This window comes from Staurois parvus, unplaced genomic scaffold (assembly GCF_062004578.1).
Source record: "Staurois parvus isolate SC_StPar_1 unplaced genomic scaffold, SC_StPar_1.0 ptg000025l, whole genome shotgun sequence".
Taxonomy (NCBI): Eukaryota; Metazoa; Chordata; class Amphibia; order Anura; family Ranidae; genus Staurois; species Staurois parvus.
Genome location: NW_028317821.1, coordinates 19,903,047 through 19,926,369, shown reverse-complemented (window position 1 = coordinate 19,926,369; position 23,323 = coordinate 19,903,047). Strand labels below are relative to the sequence as shown.

General features: G+C 46.6%; 1 protein-coding gene across 11 annotated transcripts in view; it reads left to right on the top strand.

The window, feature by feature from the left end:
* Window positions 1-23,323, top strand: part of PPFIA2 (PPFI scaffold protein A2) — a 455,338-nt gene that overhangs the window by 259,858 nt on the left and 172,157 nt on the right. For all 11 annotated transcript variants that reach the window (XM_089652248.1, XM_089652279.1, XM_089652271.1 and 8 more), the window contains one exon: window positions 4,120-4,194. In XM_089652248.1, coding sequence (XP_089508374.1) covers window positions 4,120-4,194 — 75 coding nt within the window. The remainder of the gene's footprint in view (window positions 1-4,119; window positions 4,195-23,323) is intronic.

Genomic DNA, 23,323 nt, shown 5'->3' with positions numbered 1-23,323 from the left:
AAACTATTTACATTTAATGTGAAAATGAATTTAATGATTTTAAATTTATTTTGGCCATAGATACATTTTAATAATCCATTTAATATGAAAAGGTTACCTTAGAAATTCTCACGATTGTTTATTAATAAATATTGGGTCCAGAAAAGCATGTTCAAATGTTTTTATTTGAAATTGCAATAGTTTCTAGTAAGAATCTGCCTTATTCTTTTATTTATGGTCAGCTTATCTGCAGCTCCTCAAAAAGGCCTTTGACTTGTGGGTGACCCTGTTTTGGGGCTGTGGCAGAACGCAGCTGCCACCATCCCCTTGTGTAGTGGGTGTGCCTTTCAGGTGCAAATGTGTCGCAAACTGACATCATCAAAAAAGGTCCAAGACAGACTGGGGTTTATTTACTAAAGCTGGAGAGTCCAAAATCTGACTCCCTTCTGCATAGAAACCAATCAGCTTCTAACCTCAGCTTGTTCAATGAAGCTTTGGCAATGAAACCTGGAAGCTGATTGGTTTCTATGCAGAAGTGAGTCTGATTTTGGACTCTCCAGCTTTAGCAAATAAACCCCACTGAGTCTGACAGTGCCTGTTTAGTAAGATCAGGCAGCATTCTACTGTGAACCAGATATAACACAAGATATGAGTGCAGATAATATGGTAGCCGCTAGCACAAAAGGCAAAGTAACAAACCCACAGTAATCAATTCAAATGTAAGTGCAGCGCTAAAGCATAAGTGACAAATGCAATCATAAAGTGCTTATGTGCATAGAAGTGTTCATACAATATTCCAGTGAAATTAATCAAAAAAATGTCTCAGATCACATAGAATCATAAAATCATAAAAACCCCTACAATTCTGAATATAAATAGTGGATAGTCCGTGGCACTGCAGGTCAAAGAAGTGCCAAGTGATATATGTGTGCTTTTTAAGCATAATAATGATTATACTGTACATAGTCCATGGCACTACAGGTCACAGCAATGCCCAGTGTTCGTGGAACTACAAGGTGCAGCAATACCAACTGGGATGCTCAAGAGTGCTCATGATCCAACGTAGGAATCCACCACCTTATATGGATGCGCACTCACCAGAACGCAACTTGTATACTAGCTTTAATGCTGATCCTTATGGGGGGTCTCAGGAAGCCATAAATAGGACTTCTCCAGGGTCAGGGCTATGCAAACCCAGCAAAAGATCCTCCTGGGGGAGAAGCTCACCACAGGAGCCGAAGGTATGGCAATATAGTGTAGTATTTATTGTAAATAGTTAAAAGCAATTGACGTGGAAACAGCAAACAGTAAAATGCATAAAAGCATACCAAAATGGCCGCCGCTCCAAGCGTCGGCCGTAAGCACGTAAGGCTACAACCAGTGCGTTTTGCGCGCATGCACGTCTTCAGGGGCACGCTTACTAGAAGCACACCTGTGTCGGCTACTTTTTTTTTCATTTGCAGGCCCTGGAGCTGACACCCCCACCCCCTTCAGCTACATTAAGATAGCACTTGTCTTAGGGAAGCATATGGTTTCCAAAGCAAGCATTGTCAAACATGAATAATTCATTGTTCATCTGCTTGGTCAATGCATGGTCGGACAGTGGTGGGGGAGGGAGGCATGCTGCCAAGCAGGATTTATAGGGAACAGGACCACCTAGAATGGCAGAACCAAGTGCATGAAGCGCTTTGAGACCTGAGGGGCAGAAGCCAAAAGAAAACACTTTTACTTTAATGCATCTTACCCCAAGGCATGAAAATGTGTGCTTTATGCATGTATACACTCACTGGCCACTTTATTAGGGACACCTGTTTAATTGCTTGGTAACACAAATTGCTAATCAGCCAGTCACTTGGCAGCAACTTAATACATTTAAGCATGTAGATGTGGTGAAGATGACTTGCTGAAGTTCAAACCGAGCATCAAAATGGGGAAGAAAGGGGATTTAAGTGACTTTGAACTTGGCATGGTTGTTAAAGCCAGACAGGCTGGTCTGAGTATTTCAAAAATTGCTGATCTACTGGGATTTTCATGCACAACCATCTCTAGGGTTTACGGAGAATGGTCCGAAAAGGAGAGAATATCCAAGGTGTACTTAATAAAGTGGCGGTGAGTGTATACAGTATGTGTAGGAGTCCAGGCACAACATAATGAGATTTATAAGCCCATACATGAAGAGCCTTTTAAATCTGTCAAAATCCTTTTTTTTTTATTTCAACCTTTTTAGACTTTGGGGGTCAGTTTTTCAGTAATTAAAAATTTAAAGTCCAGAGGTACATTATAACAATTTTGGAAAGCAAGCACGAGAAATGGCAGCAAAAAAATTATTCATTGGCAGTCATTGCTTTTAAAGCGACATGTTCTGACTTTTGTAAATTAGTGAATAATATCAGAATAACAGATCTCTGTGACTGATATACACACTTGGAATTTTGTCAATATTAAATAAAGATATGGTTTATAAAGTACTCAAAGTTTACGAAATCTGGTAGAGAATGCTAATTAAAATCCCTATAAATGGAAGATTTTAAAGTTTATAGAAAGACTAAGACAGAATTTTAACCAAATCAGGAAAGAAGGTGGAGGGAGATTTGAATTTTAACAAATAAAGGTATTATAAAAGTTATTATCGTAATGCACTATTACTAGATGCACAGTAAAAAAAATGAACATTTTGCCTAAATATAACCTTTCCTGACCGAAAGATGGAGGCTGTCTTTGTTAACTATTGTAGTTCCAAAACCTAGATGATTGGCTGTCATGCAGTCACTATCTCAGAACAGGTAGGCAGATAAGGACTTCTGACCTTACTCTGACATGTAATGTATATGCTAGGCCAGTGGCCCAAAAAGTATTAAATCAAAAAGAACAGCATAACAAGCTGTCAATCTGGGGATAAGCCATAGTGGCCCCCATGTTTCTTTAAGGAATGTTTTACAATAAATTGAAAGCATGCTAATAAACAATATGGGGGCACTTAGTTTGTGCTGCCATGCAAATTTTCATCCATGACAGAGTCTCAACTACAGATACAGTTAGCAAAGATTCATTGCTTCAAAAGAATGTACAAGACTGCCATATCTGACAACCAAAATTATGTAAAGTATCAAAAGAGTAGTGGCATCTTCAGATAAATGTAGATTTAATTTTTATTTCAAATTTACACTGCTCTTAAACAAAGGTACAATCATTTTCTGTAAGAATTTAATTATGTTGAAAATGTCCAATCCATGTAATTAACATCACTATTGTTCCTACACTGCACTTTGTTCAACAACTATATTTTGGTGTTTAAAGGCAAAAGACACACAAGTGGTTTCTATTCTCTCTTCTCCTTTCTTTTGCTTTTTCTACCTCAGAAGATGGTAATAGATAGCAGTAGAAGATCAATAGGAGTAGTAGATTTCTGTCTCCAGGTAACAGTGGATATTGCTGAAAGAGTAGATCAGATTTGATAAGATTTACTTTGGTCCATTATTGCATTTTGATCAAATGACTACTCCTGCAATCACGTTGTTCTGTCCTAGTTTTTAACAAAAGGAACTCAAGAGATGTTGGAGAAGTGCTACAATGCACATTTCCCAACTCTGCCCCTGGTCTTTTCCCCTTAAGTCTTATATATGCCAACTACAGAGTTTTCAATCTATTTGCATGTTTAATTAGCATTAATTTAGGCATCATGGTTTCAGTTTTTGTAATTATTTTGATAATTTAAATGTGGATAAAGACTACTGAAACATCCTGTAATGTATGAATAAGTTTTAGGAAGCTATGATTGACTGTTTTGTTTTACTTCCTAATATCTAAATTTTATATATCCTAAAGGATACTGATCTAGTATATATATATATATATATATATATTTATTTAATGATACAAATGTAAGTGTTATGTAAATAAACTAAACAAAATGTATTTTAAATATTTTAAATCATCTTATAAGATTTTTTGGTGTGCAAAATGTTTCAGTTTGATTACTAAAAAATGTTTCCTGTCTTTGCCTTGATAAATATAGTGCATATATATATATATATATATATATATATATATATATATATATATATATATATATATTCACCTATGAATTTTAAATAGAGCAAGGAAAAAAATTGTTACTGCACATTTTGATTTTTCTTCTAGGTGAGGGAACGTCTGAGGGTTTCTTTAGAAAGAGTCTCTGCACTGGAAGAAGAGCTAGCTGCTGCCAACCAGGAGGTAAAAAATAAAATACTTTATCTCCCTTTAATTCATAGCATGTTGTTTGAAGCTGTAGGTTCTACATCACTTATTTGGAAACCAGCGGCAGATAGATGAATTACACTTTCTGCAGATCACTAAACTTAGTGTGCTGGAACTGATTGTCAGAGGGTGATCTTCCTTGAGGTTCCTTCTTACTTAGTTTATACCACAAGGAAAGTAGCTGTAAAGCCAGGTAATAGCTCTAGTGTTCATCCATCGCTATCTTTGTGATCAGAGGTAATTCTCACTTGTCAGTCAGCATTAACTACCCAGCTTCACATACAGTTTTAACATGAAAAACTGTCTCTCTTCCATTTCTAACGTTACAGTTAGAGATGAGCGAAGTATTCAAAAATTCGATTCGGCTGATTCGGCGAATTCGAGGAATAAATTCGATTCGATGCGAATATATTCGCTGCGAATTTAACTTATAAAAGGGTGTTTCTAGGCTTCAGAGAGCCTTCATATTAGTGCAGAACACTGTACCTTTAATTTAAATGCCCTTGGAGTCTGCTGGGGAAGAGAAATAATACTGTCAGTCAGTATGACATGCAGATGAGTGCCGTCGATCTTAGAATCACCGCACACTTCACTCATTTGGGCAGTCACGGTGCCAAAACCAGAGTGTGGAGCCACAGTGTGGCGGTGGAGGCAGCAGCAATGGGAGGCCATACAGCACCCTATGAAAAAATGGAACCCACCAGCAGTGTGAGGAGACCTGAAAGTGGCACATGGCAGAGTGTGGCGATGGAGACAGCAGCAATGGGAGGCCGTACAGGGACCCATGAGAGACTCTGGACCTGGCAGCAGCATGAAGAGGTGGTACAGGGGCCCATGGCAGATTACAGGCCTGGCAGCAGCAATGGGAGGCCCGTAATCTGCCAGCACCCTATGACAAAAAATGGAACACACCAGCAGTGTGAGGAGACCTGAAAGTGGCACATGTTTGGGGCATGATTCATGGCGGATTTAGTCAGTTGTGTCAGGAACTGGTGGTTTGAAATCCAGACTAATCCACGCCTGATTCATTTTCACAAACGTGAGTCTCTCCACACTTTGGGTGGACAGTCGTGTCCTCCGCGGAGTTACAATACCTCCTGCCGCACTAAACACGCGCTCCGATGCCACGCTACTGGCCGGGCATGACAGCCTTTCAAGGGCAAATTCAGCTAGTTGGGGCCAAAGGTCAAGTTTCGTTGCCCAGTAGTCAAGGGGATTGTCTACCTTGGTTGGCAGGGTGCTGTCCAAGTAGGCCCAAGCCTGTTGTTTGAGGTCCTGCTCCAGGTCCACCTGATGCTGCTGCTGCGGCTGGTTAGTAGTTTCCTCACTGCGCTGGTGAAGAAAGCTACTCATCATCGACTGCAGACTGAAGCAGCCGCTGCTGGTGGAGCTGCCACTGCTCCTACCACCCCACCCCTCCCCTGCTGCCATGGCAGCGGAACGCGAGCGCACAGGGCCCACAGTGTCTGAGGATGGACGTTGGCGCAGAAAGGCAGAGACCAACTGACTACATAGGTGGTTTTTATAGTACGTTATTTTGGCCTCCCTCTCAGCAGGTGTGAAAAAGGCCACCATTTTTGAACGGTAGCGAGGGTCCAACAAGGTGGACAGCCAAAAGTCATCCCTCTGTCTGATGGTTATTATTCGGCTGTCGCTACGCAAGCAACCAAGCATGCTATGGGCCATTTGTGCCAAGGAATGCGAGGGACTCCCTGCCTCCATCTCCACAGCATACTGCCACGGTGCGTCTGGGTCCTCTGTCTCCTCCTCCTCTACCAGATGCTCCTGCTCCTCCACTCCTGTCCGCTGAGTGGAAAAACCACCCATTTCACTCAATAATTCCTGAGCACCAATGTCCTCCTCTACCTCCTCCTCTTCTTCCTGTCCTGCCCCCACAGGGGTCATGTGGCGTTGAGATCTGTGCGCCACGTCTACCGCACCCTGACCAGCCATTGTTAACAGCATTTGTTCCAGGACGTGCAACAGAGGAATGACGTCGTTCATCCCATAGTCCTGCCGACTCATGAATAGCGTGGCCTCCTCAAAGGGCCTGAGCAAGCGGCAGGTGTCACGCATGAGCTGCCAATGGCTGACATCTAAGTTACACAGGGGAGTACCTTTATCCGCTTGTAACATCAGGAATCTGTGATGGCCTTTCGCTGTTCGTAAAGGCGGTCTAACATATGTAGGGTTGAATTCCACCTTGTTGCAATGTCACAGCATGAGGAGTCGGTACGGGGGCCCATGGCAGATTACGGGCCTGGCAGCAGCAATGGGAGGCCCGTAATCTGCCAGCACCCTATGACAAAAAAATGGAACACACCAGCAGTGTGAGGAGACCTGAAAGTGGCACATGGCAGAGTGTGGCGATGGAGACAGCAGCAATGGGAGGCCGTACAGGGACCCATGAGAGACTCTGGACCTGGCAGCAGCATGAAGAGGCGGTACAGGGGCCCATGGCAGATTACGGGCCTGGCAGCAGCAATGGGAGGCCCGTAATCTGCCAGCACCCTATGACAAAAAATGGAACACACCAGCAGTGTGAGGAGACCTGAAAGTGGCACATGGCAGAGTGTGGCGATGGAGACAGCAGCAATGGGAGGCCGTACAGGGACCCATGAGACACTTTGGACCTGGCAGCAGCATGAAGAGGCGGTACAGGGGCCCATGGCAGATTACAGGCCTGGCAGCAGCAATGGGAGGCCCGTAATCTGCCAGCACCCTATGACAAAATGGAACACACCAGCAGTGTGAGGAGACCTGAAAGTGGCACATGGCAGAGTGTGGCGATGGAGACAGCAGCAATGGGAGGCCGTACAGGGACCCATGAGACACTATGGACCTGGAAGCAGCATGAGGAGGCGGTACAGGGGCCCATGGCAGATTACGGGCCTGGCAGCAGCAATGGGAGGCCCGTAATCTGCCAGCACCCTATGACAAAAAATGGAACACACCAGCAGTGTGAGGAGACCTGAAAGTGGCACATGGCAGAGTGTAGCGATGTAGACAGCAGCAATGGGAGGCCGTACAGGGACCCATGAGAGACTCTGGACCTGGCAGCAGCATGAAGAGGCGGTACAGGGGCCCATGGCAGATTACGGGCCTGGCAGCAGCAATGGGAGGCCCGTAATCTGCCAGCACCCTATGACAAAAAATGGAACACACCAGCAGTGTGAGGAGACCTGAAAGTGGCACATGGCAGAGTGTGGCGATGGAGACAGCAGCAATGGGAGGCCGTACAGGGACCCATGAGAGACTCTGGACCTGGCAGCAGCATGAAGAGGCGGTACAGGGGCCCATGGCAGATTACGGGCCTGGCAGCAGCAATGGGAGGCCCGTAATCTGCCAGCACCCTATGACAAAAAATGGAACACACCAGCAGTGTGAGGAGACCTGAAAGTGGCACATGGCAGAGTGTGGCGATGGAGACAGCAGCAATGGGAGGCCGTACAGGGACCCATGAGACACTGTGGACCTGGCAGCAGCATGAGGAGGCGGTACAGGGGCCCATGGCAGATTACGGGCCTGGCAGCAGCAATGGGAGGCCCGTAATCTGCCAGCACCCTATGACAAAAAATGGAACACACCAGCAGTGTGAGGAGACCTGAAAGTGGCACATGGCAGAGTGTGGCGATGGAGACAGCAGCAATGGGAGGCCGTACAGGGACCCATGAGAGACTCTGGACCTGGCAGCAGCATGAGGAGGCGGTACGGGGGCCCATGGCAGATTACGGGCCTGGCAGCAGCAATGGGAGGCCCGTAATCTGCCAGCACCCTATGAAAAAAATGGAACACACCAGCAGTGTGAGGAGACCTGAAAGTGGCACATGGCAGAGTGTGGCGATGGAGACAGCAGCAATGGGAGGCCGTACAGGGACCCATGAGAGACTCTGGACCTGGCAGCAGCATGAAGAGGCGGTACAGGGGCCCATGGCAGATTACGGGCCTGGCAGCAGCAATGGGAGGCCCATAATCTGCCAGCACCCTATGACAAAAAATGGAACACACCAGCAGTGTGAGGAGACCTGAAAGTGGCACATGGCAGAGTGTGGCGATGGAGACAGCAGCAATGGGAGGCCGTACAGGGACCCATGAGACACTGTGGACCTGGCAGCAGCATGAGGAGGCGGTACAGGGGCCCATGGCAGATTACGGGCCTGGCAGCAGCAATGGGAGGCCCGTAATCTGCCAGCACCCTATGACAAAAACTGGAACACACCAGCAGTGTGAGGAGACCTGAAAGTGGCACATGGCAGAGTGTGGCGATGGAGACAGCAGCAATGGGAGGCCGTACAGGGACCCATGAGACACTGTGGACCTGGCAGCAGCATGAGGAGGCGGTACAGGGGCCCATGGCAGATTACGGGCCTGGCAGCAGCAATGGGAGGCCCGTAATCTGCCGGCACCCTATGACAAAAAATGGAACACACCAGCAGTGTGAGGAGACCTGAAAGTGGCACATGGCAGAGTGTGGCGATGGAGACAGCAGCAATGGGAGGCCGTACAGGGACCCATGAGAGACTCTGGACCTGGCAGCAGCATGAAGAGGCGGTACAGGGGCCCATGGCAGATTACGGGACTGGCAGCAGCAATGGGAGGCCCGTAATCTGCCAGCACCCTATGACAAAATGGAACACACCAGCAGTGTGAGGAGACCTGAAAGTGGCACATGGCAGAGTGTGGCGATGGAGACAGCAGCAATGGGAGGCCGTGCAGGGACCCATGAGAGACTCTGGACCTGGCAGCAGCTTGAAGAGGCGGTACAGGGGCCCATGGCAGATTACGGGCCTGGCAGCAGCAATGGGAGGCCCGTAATCTGCCAGCACCCTATGACAAAAAATGGAACACACCAGCAGTGTGAGAAGACCTGAAAGTGGCACATGGCAGAGTGTGGTGATGGAGACAGCAGCAATGGGAGGCCGTACAGGGACCCATGAGACACTGTGGACCTGGCAGCAGCATGAGGAGGCGGTACAGGGGCCCATGGCAGATTAGGGCCTGGCAGCAGCAGTGGGAGATCCGTAATCTGCCAGCACTCTATGACAAAAAATGGAACACACCAGCAGTGTGAGGAGACCTGAAAGTGGCACATGGCAGAGTGTGGCGATGGAGACAGCAGCAATGGGAGGCCGTACAGGGACCCATGAGGCACTGTGGACCTGGCAGCAGCATGAGGAGGCAGTACAGGGGCCCATGGCAGATTACGGGCCTGGCAGCAGCAATGGGAGGCCCGTAATCTGCCAGCACCCTATGACAAAAAATGGAACACACCAGCAGTGTGAGGAGACCTGAAAGTGGCACATGGCAGAGTGTGGCGATGGAGACAGCAGCAATGGGAGGCCGTACAGGGACCCATGAGAGACTCTGGACCTGGCAGCAGCATGAAGAGGCGGTACAGGGGCCCATGGCAGATTACGGGCCTGGCAGCAGCAATGGGAGGCCCGTAATCTGCCAGCACCCTATGACAAAATGGAACACACCAGCAGTGTGAGGAGACCTGAAAGTGGCACATGGCAGAGTGTGGCGATGGAGACAGCAGCAATGGGAGGCCGTACAGGGACCCATGAGAGACTCTGGACCTGGCAGCAGCATGAAGAGGCGGTACAGGGGCCCATGGCAGATTACGGGCCTGGCAGCAGCAATGGGAGGCCCGTAATCTGCCAGCACCCTATGACAAAATGGAACACACCAGCAGTGTGAGGAGACCTGAAAGTGGCACATGGCAGAGTGTGGCGATGGAGACAGCAGCAATGGGAGGCCGTACAGGGACCCATGAGACACTCTGGACCTGGCAGCAGCATGAAGAGGCGGTACAGGGGCCCATGGCAAATTACAGGCCTGGCAGCAGCAATGGGAGGCCCGTAATCTGCCAGCACCCTATGACAAAAAATGGAACACACCAGCAGTGTGAGGAGACCTGAAAGTGGCACATGGCAGAGTGTGGCGATGGAGACAGCAGCAATGGGAGGCCGTACAGGGACCCATGAGACACTGTGGACCTGGCAGCAGCATGAGGAGGCGGTACAGGGGCCCATGGCAGATTACGGGCCTGGCAGCAGCAATGGGAGGCCCGTAATCTGCCAGCACCCTATGACAAAAAATGGAACACACCAGCAGTGTGAGGAGACCTGAAAGTGGCACATGGCAGAGTGTGGCGATGGAGACAGCAGCAATGGGAGACCTGAAAGTGGCACATGTTTGGGGCATGATTCATGGCGGATTTAGTCAGTTGTGTCAGGAACTGGTGGTTTGAAATCCAGACTAATCCACGCCTGATTCATTTTCACAAACGTGAGTCTCTCCACACTTTGGGTGGACAGTCGTGTCCTCCGCGGAGTTACAATACCTCCTGCCGCACTAAACACGCGCTCCGATGCCACGCTACTGGCCGGGCATGACAGCCTTTCAAGGGCAAATTCAGCTAGTTGGGGCCAAAGGTCAAGTTTCGTTGCCCAGTAGTCAAGGGGATTGTCTACCTCGGTTGGCAGGGTGCTGTCCAAGTAGGCCCAAGCCTGTTGTTTGAGGTCCTGCTCCAGGTCCACCTGATGCTGCTGCTGCTGCTGCGGCAGGTTAGTAGTTTCCTCACTGCGCTGGTGAAGAAAGCTACTCATCATCGACTGCAGACTGAGGCAGCCGCTGCTGGTGGAGCTGCCACTGCTCCTACCACCCCACCCCTCCCCTGCTGCCATGGCAGCGGAACGCGAGCGCACAGGGCCCACAGTGTCTGAGGATGGACGTTGGCGCAGAAAGGCAGAGACCAACTGACTACATAGGTGGTTTTTATAGTACGTTATTTTGGCCTCCCTCTCAGCAGGTGTGAAAAAGGCCACCATTTTTGAACGGTAGCGAGGGTCCAACAAGGTGGACAGCCAAAAGTCATCCCTCTGTCTGATGGTTATTATTCGGCTGTCGCTACGCAAGCAACCGAGCATGCTATGGGCCATTTGTGCCAAGGAATGCGAGGGACTCCCTGCCTCCATCTCCACAGCATACTGCCACGGTGCGTCTGGGTCCTCTGTCTCCTCCTCCTCCTCCTCTACCAGATGCTCCTGCTCCTCCACTCCTGTCCGCTGAGTGGAAAAACCACCCATTTCACTCAATAATTCCTGAGCACAAATGTCCTCCTCTACCTCCTCCTCTTTTTCCTGTCCTGCCCCCACAGGGGTCATGTGGCGTTGAGATCTGTGCGCCACGTCTACCGCACCCTGACCAGCCATTGTTAACAGCATTTGTTCCAGGACGTGCAACAGAGGAATTACGTCGTTCATCCCATAGTCCTGCCGACTCACGAATAGCGTGGCCTCCTCAAAGGGCCTCAGCAAGCGGCAGGTGTCACGCATGAGCTGCCAATGGCTGACATCTAAGTTACACAGGGGAGTACCTTTATCCGCTTGTAACATCAGGAAATCGGTGATGGCCTTTTCGCTGTTCGTAAAGGCGGTCTAACATGTGTAGGGTTGAATTCCACCTTGTTGCAACGTCGCAGATCAGGCGATGCTGTGGAATTCCGTTCTGCCGCTGCAGCTCAAGGAGGGTGTGCTTTGCGGTGTAGGAATGGCTGAAATGCATGCAAAGTTTACGTGACATTTTAAGGATGTCTTGCAGTGGGATGGTGGATTTTAGGAACCGCTTGACAACCAGATTGAACACGTGAGCCATGCATGGCGCATGGCACAACCTTCCTTGACGCAGAGCAGACACCATGTTCTTTCCGTTGTCGGTCAACATGGTTCCGATTTTCAGTTTGCGCGGAGACAGCCATCTGTCGATTTCTCTGTTCATTACACTCAGAAAATCCTCCCCTGTGTGACTACGTTCGCCAAGGCATACCAGGTGCAGCACAGCGTGACACCGTTGCTCCCTGCACATGTGATATGCCGGTCGGGTAATGGGACTTGGCACGGGGGTGGCGGCTGAGGACACGGCGGAAGAAGAGGTGGTAGAGCGGACATTTTTTGTGGACCAAGGACGTGCAAACGTGGAGGCAAAAGCGGCGTGACCTGTCCAAGTTGCTGGTGCGGCTGTATCGGCACCACGTTCACCCAGTGGGCCGTAAATGACATGTACTGTCCCTGACCGTAGTTACAGCTCCACACGTCGGCGCTGCCGTGCACTTTGGCGGAGACCGACATGCTCAAAGACTGGCCCACCATCTCTTCTACATGTGAATGCAGGGCTGGCACTGCCTTTTTGGCGAAGAAATGACGGCTTGGCACTCTCCACCGCGGCGCGGCACAAGCCATCATTTCTCGGAAAGGTGCTGAGTCCACCACTTGGAAAGGGAGGGACTGCAGCACCAGCAACTTGGACAGGAGGACGTTCAGCTTTTGCACCGTCGGGTGCGTGCTCGCAAACTGTTGTCTTTTGGAAACGGATTCCAAGAAAGACTGCTGACGGAATCCGTGAAGAGGAGTAGCAGGAGAAGGAGCATCTGAACGAGCGGAAGATGCCAACGAGCGACAACTCCCCTCAGCAGAGGTGTTGGAGCCTTGACTGGCTGATGGAGGGCGATTGACGTCGGGTGACGGAGCAAGTAACGGAGCGGGTGATGGAGCGGGGGCTGGGGCAGGCAGAACCGCCGTATCTTTATCACGGTTTTCCCAGGCCACCAAATGGCGACGATGCATATGCTGACGCAACGCTGTAGTCCCAACATGGGCCCCCTGGCCACGCTTGACTTTCTGGCCACATAGTCGACATACGGCTACGTTTACTTCCTCGGGCGGCTTGACGAAAAATTGCCACACCGCTGAGTAGGAAACTTTGCCCCCGATACTCCTCACTGGCTGACTGCTACTTCCTCCGTGCACACCGGCACCACTACTGGCCGTGGTGGTAGGCTGCAGTGGAGCTGGTGCTCTACTCCGTGGCCGTTTGCCTCCACTGACACTGCTGCGACCCTGCTGCCTCCTGGGCAACCCACCGACTGTTTTGCTCGCTGCCAAGCTGCCACCCTCTTCTCCTGATGATGCAGAAGCAATAGCCTGATGACGACGAGGCTGCCAAGTGCGATCAGCCTCATCATCATCAATTAGGGTCTCCGCCTCACTACTAGCCCACTCGGCTGCGTGTGGGTCAGGAGACAGACCTGTCTCTAGACCGGCTACCGAGCCACTCTCCTCGCCACTACTTCTTCGCCTGGCTGCTGAAGAGGCGGATGTCTCCCCCCGTTCCTGACCGCCCTCTGTTAGCTCTTCCTCACTGTACAGTGGGGCTGAGCCCACAGCATGCGATACTTCGCTTGGTGAGGAAACACCAAAGGACAGGGGCAGGTAGAGGACACGTGATTTCAGTGGGCTTGCTCCCGGGCCATGCCAACTAACGGTTGTGTCTGACGTACCCACCGACCGTTGGCTGTAGGTGTCAGAGGTGACCTGGGAAGAGGAAGACGACCGAGCCAACCAATCGATGACGGCAGGGTTGTCGGTGGAGACACGACCGCTGGATGACACCGGGAGCACTGGCCTCTGGCTGCGACTAGTGCTGCCTCGACCCCTTCCTCTGCTGCCACGTCTGCTCGCTCCTAAAACATTGCCTCCTCTGCCACTCCTCTGCATGTTGTCTGACATACTCTTTAATTCAACAATTCTGTGTCCCTGAGTAACAATTCTGTGTCTGTCCCTGAGTAACAATTCTGTGTCCCTGAGTAACAATTTTGTGTCCCTGAGTAACAATTCTGTGTCCCTCAGTAACAATTCTGTGTCCCTCAGTAACAATTCTGTGTCTGTCCCCGAGTAACAATTCTGTGTCTGTCCCTGAGTAACAATTCTGTGTCCCTCAGTAACAATTCTGTGTCCCTCAGTAACAATTCTGTGTCCCTCAGTAACAATTCTGTGTCTGTCCCTCAGTAACAATTCTGTGTCCCTCAGTAACAATTCTGTGTCTGTCCCTGAGTAACAATTCTGTGTCCCTAAGTAACGTTTCTGTGGCCCTAAGTAACGGTTCTGTGTCCCTAAGTAACGATTCTGTGGCCCTAAGTAACGATTCTGTGGCCCTAAGTAACGTTTCTGTGGCCCTAAGTAACGATTCTGTGGCCCTAAGTAACGTTTCTGTGGCCCTAAGTAACGATTCTGTGGCCCTAAGTAACGTTTCTGTGGCCCTAAGTAACGTTTCTGTGGCCCTAAGTAACGATTCTGTGGCCCTAAGTAACGTTTCTGTGTCCCTAAGTAACGATTCTGTGGCCCTAAGTAACGTTTCTGTGGCCCTAAGTAACGTTTCTGTGGCCCTAAGTAACGTTTCTGTGGCCCTAAGTAACGTTTCTGTGTCCCTAAGTAACGATTCTGTGACCCTAAGTAACGTTTCTGTGTCCCTAAGTAACGTTTCTGTGTCCCTAAGTAACGTTTCTGTGTCCCTAAGTAACGTTTCTCTGGCCCTAAGTAACGTTTCTGTGTCCCTAACTCTCTCCCTCAATACAGCCAGGTCTGCCTCTCTTGAATGACTGGAGGCAAATTGAGAATTCTAAAATGGCCGCAATTTATAGCTCGACCATTACACAGTGCTGGCTGGCTGGCTGCTGATTGGCTAATGCGATCACATGTCATGAATGAATGCATTATGGGTCAGCGCGCCTTGTCTGCGCGCCTTCCCAGAGATCCCCGCTCCGTCGCCGCACATGTCGCCGCCATTTTTGGAAAAATTTCGATTCGCGCATCCGAAGTCTGCTAATCTTCGGATTCGTCGCGAATCGAAATTTTCCTAATATTCGAAACGAATTCCACTTCGCCAAGTTCGATTCGCTCATCTCTAGTTACAGTTAAAAGACATACACAAGCATGGGAACAACTTACTGCTCGAAATCCTACATTAAATATATTTTAATAACTTCACTAAAAGATGTTTCAGGTTCTACATGCAATGAAAGAATACGAGTACACGTTTTCTACATAGTGAAAATAACAATTCAGAGAGTTGTTTTCTGTTCATTTACAAAATAAGTAATCATTAAAACACCATATTTTTGTAATATATAAACAGTAACTGTAAATAATCTTTATTGGTCTCTCAAAACAAGTAAACACAAATAGCTTTCTTCAGCAAACCACTTTTCCACCAGAGGATTTACCCCTCTTCCTGATCAGGCCATTTTTCCATTTTTTGTGATACAGCGCTGCGTTATTTTAACTGACAATTGGGCGGTCATGCAACGCTACACCCAAATTAAATTTGTCATTTTTTCCCACAAATAGTGCTTTCTTTTAGTGGTATTTGATTGCCTCTGTTTTAAATTTTTTTGAGAATATAAACAAAATAGACTGACAATTTTGAAAAAAAGCAATAATTTTGACTTTTAGCTATAAAGCATATCCAGTAAAAAAAATTAAAAAATCAAAATTTAGGCCAAAATGTATTCTGCAACATGTCTTTGCTAAAAAAAAATCCCAATATGTGTAAATTAATTGGTTTACTTGAAAGTTATAGCATCTACAAATGGCGGTATTTATACTGGAATTTTTGTTTATACTAGTAATGGCGGCGATCAGTGACTTATAGCGGGACTGCAGGACTGCAGTGGGCATTCTGACATTTTGGGGGAACTGACTAACTACCACTGCCATTCCAATAACACTAATACAGTGATCAGTGCTAATAGAAAGCACTGGCACTGTACTAATGACACTGGGCAGGAAGGGGTTAACATCTGGGGGGATCAAAGGGTTACCTGTGTGCTGTTTTACTGTGTGTGCTGTGTGTGTTTTAGTAGAAAAACATGCTGCTTTGTATTGCTCTGCTATGCAGAGCAATATAAAGCCGCATGTCAGTGCCTCGGCGATTGCCGAGTGCTGCCGGGGAATCTTCGACTGGGACCCAGTGATCGACAGCTGTAGCCGCCAATGGTGGCACAGGCAGGGTGGCACGTGCACGCGATCGCCCCCCTACCCGGAAATGCAAAACACTTATATATATATATACGTGATTTTCTGCAGCCCTGCCACCCTGTAGCAGTAGCTCTGCTATAGGGTGGCGGGGAACTGGTTAAAGGCACAGTCCTTAGTCCTGGTATAATAAAGATCAAAACAAATAGCTCACCACCAGTATACTGTTCCCACACAGAGGTTTACGGTTCTTGTCTATTTTGGGGTAGACTTGCTGCATGAGCTCAGCAAACCGAATCTCAATCACCAGACAGCTCACACAATCTCACAGCTGTGGACTACTCCATTCCACCTCACAGACATGTGCTGACTTCTTCCTGCTGCTTTTCAAGCCTCCTTTCAGATGGATTAGCCAACCTATAATCAAGGATTGGTGGCTCTTTCACATCCAAAATCTCTCTGAGCCTTCAAAGTCAGGATCCCAAATGGAGACTTATGAATCTAGAGAATACTGAAATGAGCCCTCTCCTGTTCGATCGGACTACCCTGGAAACCCACACTGCATGAATGAGAACTCCTGAATACTAAAAATATCTCTTGAACTCTTCCTTAAAGGAGCCACAGCAGAATAGATCTCCTTGTCAGGATCCATCCCTGGTGCCCTGTACGGTTAGCACTTCCGCCTGGCTGTACTAGGGTCGTTGGTTCGAATCCCAGCAACGGCACTTCCTGCCTGAAGTTTGCATGTTCTCCCTGTGCCTGCGTGCGTTTCCTCTGGGTACTCCGGTTTCCTCCCACACTTCAAAGACATGCTGGTAGCTTAATTGGATCCTGTCTAAATTGGCCCTAGTATGTGTATGTATGAATGTGAGTTAGGGGCCGTAGATTGTTTGCCCCTTGAGAGTTAGGGACTGATGTGAATGTACAATATATATATGTAAAGCGCTGTGTAAATTGACGGCGCTATATAAGTACCTGTAATAAATAAATATAGATAGATAGATAGATAGATAGATATACACACTACTAGGCAGTATATTAGTCATTGCAAACATCTGCAGTAGGAAACATAATAGTCAATAACAAAGATCTGTGTTAAGAAACAGAACAGCACTTATGCATTTTTAATATACTTTTCACCAAACAATTCCAAATAATCCTAGAATCTCAGTAGAGTTGTATAGTACATTCCAGAGTTTGGGTGTAGTGTGGTAGAAGTCTTGAAGGAGTAATTTTGGCTCCTCCATTCATTGTTCATTGCTTCTATAATGCTGTATGGCCACCTAAACATTGTTCACTTTCCCTTTTGCCTACAATGTTCCCCAATATCAGATTCCTTTTTAATGTCTTTATAATATGTGGCCAAAGAATTTGAACTTAAGTGTGTTTCAGTCTCCCCTACCATGCTTATACTAGCCCAGGCACCAATAAATTAGGACACTGTTCTCATAGACTATTAGGTTTGAGAAAGGAGCTGATTGGTGCTCCGAAACGCATCACATAGATTACCCAGGCCCAGGACCCTTCCTCTTCTGACGTCACGTCCAGTCGTGCGGTCCACAGTGGTTCCAATGTCACTTCCGGTTCCACGTCTGCTGCGATCCTGGATAGCTGTGGTTCATTGCAGTCTGTTTCTCATCTCTGCTTGATTTCCACCTTCTACACCGATACTGATGCACCTCCAGATCTGCACGTTGAGGCCTGTTTTTTTACTACAAGCACTCTACTTGCTTCACCCATGCGATATTGATGTTTATTAAAGTGGTTTTTAATACTGCATTTAGTGGCTCCCCCTTGTGTTTCTTCTTGCTGTCACCAAACTATGGCCTGTGGGCCAACGGTGGTCCTTTGCTTGCCTATATATGGCCCTTGGGGTACTATTCCTTCTACTGATACAAGACACTATTCCTACCACTGACACCAATAATGGGGTACTATTCCTCCCACTGACATCAATGATGAGGCACTATTCCTCCTACTGACACAAATAATGGGGCACTATTCCTCCTACTGACACCAATGATGGGGCACTATTCCTCCTACTGACACCAATGATGGGGCACTATTCCTCCTACTGACATCAATGATGAGGCACTATTCCTCCTACTGACACAAATAATGGGGCACTATTCCTCCTACTGACACCAATGATGGGGCACTATTCCTCCCACTGACATCAATGATGAGGCACTATTCCTCCTACTGACACAAATAATGGGGCACTATTCCTCCTACTGACACCAATGATGGGGCACTATTCCTCCTACTGACATCAATGATGTCATTGTTTTTTACTCCCACTTACCACCAAGCCTATGGAATTGTTTACTCCCACTAATGCCAGGGCATTTTCTACTCCCACTCACCATAGTCCACCCCCCCCCCCTAAAGTTTGAAGGGCAGTACACTGGGCCTTTATTTTGAAAGTTTGGAGACCCCTGCCCTAGGGAACCAATGTAGCATTTGGTCTCATTCTGATCTGTGGTCATCTTTTTTTTAATGGCTGTGGTGGCTGTAGCTTCAGTAAATGAATCAAGCCATTCCTCTTGCTATGCAGTCTAACAGTGCTTTAGGTTATATACTGTTGTAGGTTCCTAATTTCTCCCTTTCTAATGTTACAGCTCTCTAGTAATCTCTGGCTGGCAGCTGTAAAAACTAAGACCTAATTTATGAGTTTATTTTAACTTGATAGAACATCTCTGCATGAAGGGACCAATCAAGAGAGATAAACATGATACAGTGTGCACTCCACATACAGATGTGTGAGTCTCATTATATATTTTGGTACCTAGTTCACTGTTGTTGGGGCCTGCCTTAGCTCATGCACTATTGGCTTGATAAAAGGGAAATAAAAGGGCAATAATAGTATAGGCATTGATAAACAGACTGCTAATTTTAACATACTTTCTTTTTTATGTATACAGTTATCGGTATATGTGTTACCATAGGGTTAAATGGGATTGTTTTGGTATTATGGTGGTAATTCTTAAAAATGAATTGTACCATGACCTAAAACCTTCCACGAAAATGCTGAAGGCAAACTAGCAAGCACTAAAATCTACTTTTTAGAGTCAAGTCTGTTTATGCTTTTAATGGTTGGCACCAACAAAAGCTTGTAGTTCAGTCTAGCTGAAATTAACTACTGTGACCATGCTAAAGTGGTCAGCAACAAAGACATCATTATTTTCAAAGGATGGGTTTAAGTTTACTTTATGTTGGTTAAGAATAAATACTTTCCTTTCCATATTACAAAACCTGAATACAACAAGACTAGCTTATACATTTTACTTAAAGTGAGATTATCTCACTTTAAGTAAAAATTTTTTCTTCTTAGTATTAAAATAAAAAACAGGCTACACTTATCTGCTCTTTTCAACTATATTGCACAAATCAGGCCCCTTAGATCTTATTTAGCAAATCTGTGGAGAAAAAAAAACTAGTAAGAGCTGTTTCTCTGTTAAGGGCCCCTGGATACCCATATAGGACTGCAAAGCTGATTTTTACACATGTCAAGAAGGCTGATACTGTATCACATCAATTTCACATCAGTGGTTCCAAACCTGTAAAAATACTTTGTTGCCAGATTTTCCTTTCAGCAACAACTTTTTTATTAGATTATATGTGTGTTTATTGTATTTTAGGCATATTATTTATCTGTAAATGCCTTCCATGTATACACATGCAAAAAAGGCCTGAGACCTCTGTTCCATGTCTACTACATAAAATGGGATGAGGTGAGGTGAAGGGGGGGTGGTCATGACACACAATGCTCAAACTGAAAAATAGCCATAGCACATAGCATCCTAAAACGTATCATTTTCTCAGTCTAGTCTACAATAAAACATACATATTAGCCCAGAAAAGCAGTAGTAAAATACTTAAGTGCCTTAGTGTACTAGTAAACATAATTAAGCACTAGTTTTAAATTTTGGGGAAGGCAACATACCTCTTCCCTGGCCCCTATAGCTGCTTGGTTAGTTTTTTTTCCCATCCTCTTTCTGCAGTGGGGTGGCAGTGCATGTAGACTTCTTTACTTTCCTTAGTACATGTAGCACTACTCCCTTGAGAGTTGCAAGATATTCCAGGTCCCCCTATAGCCCTGCACAGCCAGGCAGCACACATTTTCACACAGGCCTGTATGCAGGAGTCAGAGATCAGTCCTTGAACTATTTGCAAGCCACCACTGCAACATAGTCTTTGTTGGAGAGCTAGCCAGCATCTCCCAGTGTAAATTACCCTAAATTAACTTCTCTTCTTTCACCCCGCACTCTGGAGATATCCCTGAACAAGGGATCCTGTGCCTGTTGCTTTCAAAAATGGCCAGTCCCAAGTAGGTGGTGAATCTTGATTCTCACCAGAGTAATCCTTCTCCTATCCGCCCAGGGGGTGCAGGGGTACTTATTCAGATCCTCTCCTGCACCAATGATGGGTTGTTGGCTGCTACCAGGCCTTCTAGCTGGGCTGCTCATTCCCTGCACTACAGGAGATCCTTGCTTTTGGAGCCAGTGAAGCTCTGAGCTTTCCTCCTTTTCAGCTCCACTGACTGTATGTGAGCCCCTCTCTCCATCTGGGCCCCTCCCAGGCTCCTGCCTTCACCCTCACATTTTCCTCCCTGTCTTCCACCAGAACTCTGTCCCAGCTGAGCAGGCTCAATTACTTTTAAGGGCTGTTCTGGCCCCTTGCAAAGCCTCCTGTTGGTGATTGGCCAGGATCCCTTAAGAGCACAAGCCAGCCACTCTTCAGATCCACCCATTGATTCTAGACCTTTCTCCAAAGTTCTAGAGCAGGGGGAAATTCCAGAGGGGCTGGCCTGCAGAGCCTCTCAGCTCTGACCAAAGTTTGACCCCTGCTAGCAATCATGCAAGGCTGCTACTCAGCCTTCCTAGCAAACAATCAGGCTTTTAGCTCCCCCTAGCTGACTAGGAGGGTGCTACATACAGAACTGGACTAGTGTACCCTCAATGGCAGTAGAGCTTGCTGGTTGCTGTAGTACCAAGTGAGAAGCCCTGTACTTACCAAAAACACGTATCAGAGCATGTGTTTCTGGTAAGTAAGTGCATACCAGAGCATTCAGCTGGGATATTTTCTCTCCCAAATGGCAGCTTGAATCTGCAATTTTCAGACATGTTCTGTGCACTTACAAAAATGCAAATAGAAAAAAGATCCACAATTATGGCCTCCAGCGGCCTATACTTGAGAGTGGAATTAAAAGCATGGAGTTATCATAATGAGAGAATGTGATCACATGCCATATTGCATAAGCTGAAGAATGTATGTGTGTAATCACTGCACTGGATGATGGGCAAATATATTTTCTTCTTTTTTTCCAAATGCACATTATTTGTTACTTCATGAGTTAGCACTGGCTTTCATATAACTGTGTAGAAACCTATGTTAGTGTAGTGTTTGTGCACAAGAACTGAAGAATAGCACACAAAGTCTTGGGTGAATTGCTGTACCCAAACTAAATTTTTATCATTTTTTTTAGACAAATAGAGCTTTCTTTTGGTGGTATTGAATCACCACTGGGTGTTTTATTTTTTGCTAAACAAATAAAAAAAGACCCAAAATGTTGAAAATAATTTCTTAGTTCTCTGTTATAAAGTTTTGTAAATAAGTAATTTTTCTTCTTCACTGATGGGCACTGATAGGCTGCGCTGATGAGGAGACACTGATGGGCACTGATAGGCTGTACTAATATGTGGCACTGATGAGGCTGAACTGATAGGCAGCACTGATGGGCACTGATAGGCAGCACTGATGGATACTGATAGGCACTGTTAGGCAGCACTGATGGGCACTGGTAGGCTGCACTGATGGGCACTGTTACATGGCACTGATGGGCACTGATAGGTGGCACTGATATGCAGCACTGATGGGCACTAATAGGTGGCATTGATGGGCACTGATTCAACTGATGGGCATTAGTGGGAACTGATTCAGCTGATGGGCACTGATGGTCACTGATTCAAATGGCGGGCACTGATTGCCAGCATACATGGGCACTGATGGGCACTATTGGCCGCACTGATGGGGCTACACTGATCATCAGGTACTGATGATCAGCGCCCTGATGATCAGTATAGCTGTCCCCCTGCGAAATGTTGCTTACCTGCTCTTGGACTGCCGATAACCGGCATTTCCTATTTACCCTGTGATCAGCTGTGATTGGACACAGCTGGTCACATGGTAAAAGCAGCTGTGATTGACCCGTTCTTTAGTCATGCGATTAACTGTGTCTGAAGTACACAGCAATCACAGATCATGAGCAATGCATGCCCCAGGGGGCTCGTGGGGGCGTGGTTCTGGGAGGATGTCCATGGACGCCCTCCCAGAACTAGCCACCTGCGCTGTAGCCATCTTTTGGCTATAGCGCGGTCGGGAACTGGTTAATATACATCAGCTGTTTTGGTCAGTATACATCATTCTCCATCTTTAAGCCCTGATTAAGGTGGCACTTTTGAAACCTTTTGAAACCTCTGAAACATGCTGGTTCCATCTTTTATCCTAATTTATTTTTAAATAAATGCTCAAACTAAGTTGTGTGACAACCTACTCTAACCATTGGGAGTTATGCTGTGTTTGTGCCTGCCCCTCCATTGACATTGGTGACATTCTGGGTGGGAGGCATTGCCATAAATAATCAGTGATTTTTCTTCTATATGTTTACTGTTTGTATTTTGAGCTTAACATTGTATTGTTACAGGTTTGACCACTTGACCTCCAGAAGGTTTTACCCCCTTCATGATCAGACCATTTTTGTTTGCTTTTCTGCACTGTGCTACTTTAACTGGCAATTGCGCATGCAACAGTGTAAGCAAATGAAATGTATATAATTTTTTTCACACCAATATTATTATTATACAGGATTTATATAGTGCCAACAGTTAGCTCAACGCTTTAAAATATAACGGGAGACAATACAGCAGCAGTACAGTTCAATACAAGAGGGGTGGGAGGGCCTGCTCCTTGGAGCTTACAGTCTAGGAGATAGAGCTTTCTTTTGGTGGTATTTGATCACCACTGGGTTTTTAATTTGTTATTATATAAATTAAAAAAAAATTCTGAAAAGAAAAATTATATTTTTTACTTTCTGTTATAAAACATATCCAATAAAAAATAAAAAATTAAATTTCTTCATAAACTTAGGACAAAATGTATTCTGCTACACACCTTTGGTAAAAACAATCCCAATATGTGCATAGTAATTGGTCTGTGTGATGATCATTGTAACAGCAATGTTTTGAACTGTTATGAATGGATTACATTCATAACAACAGCTGTGATTACTA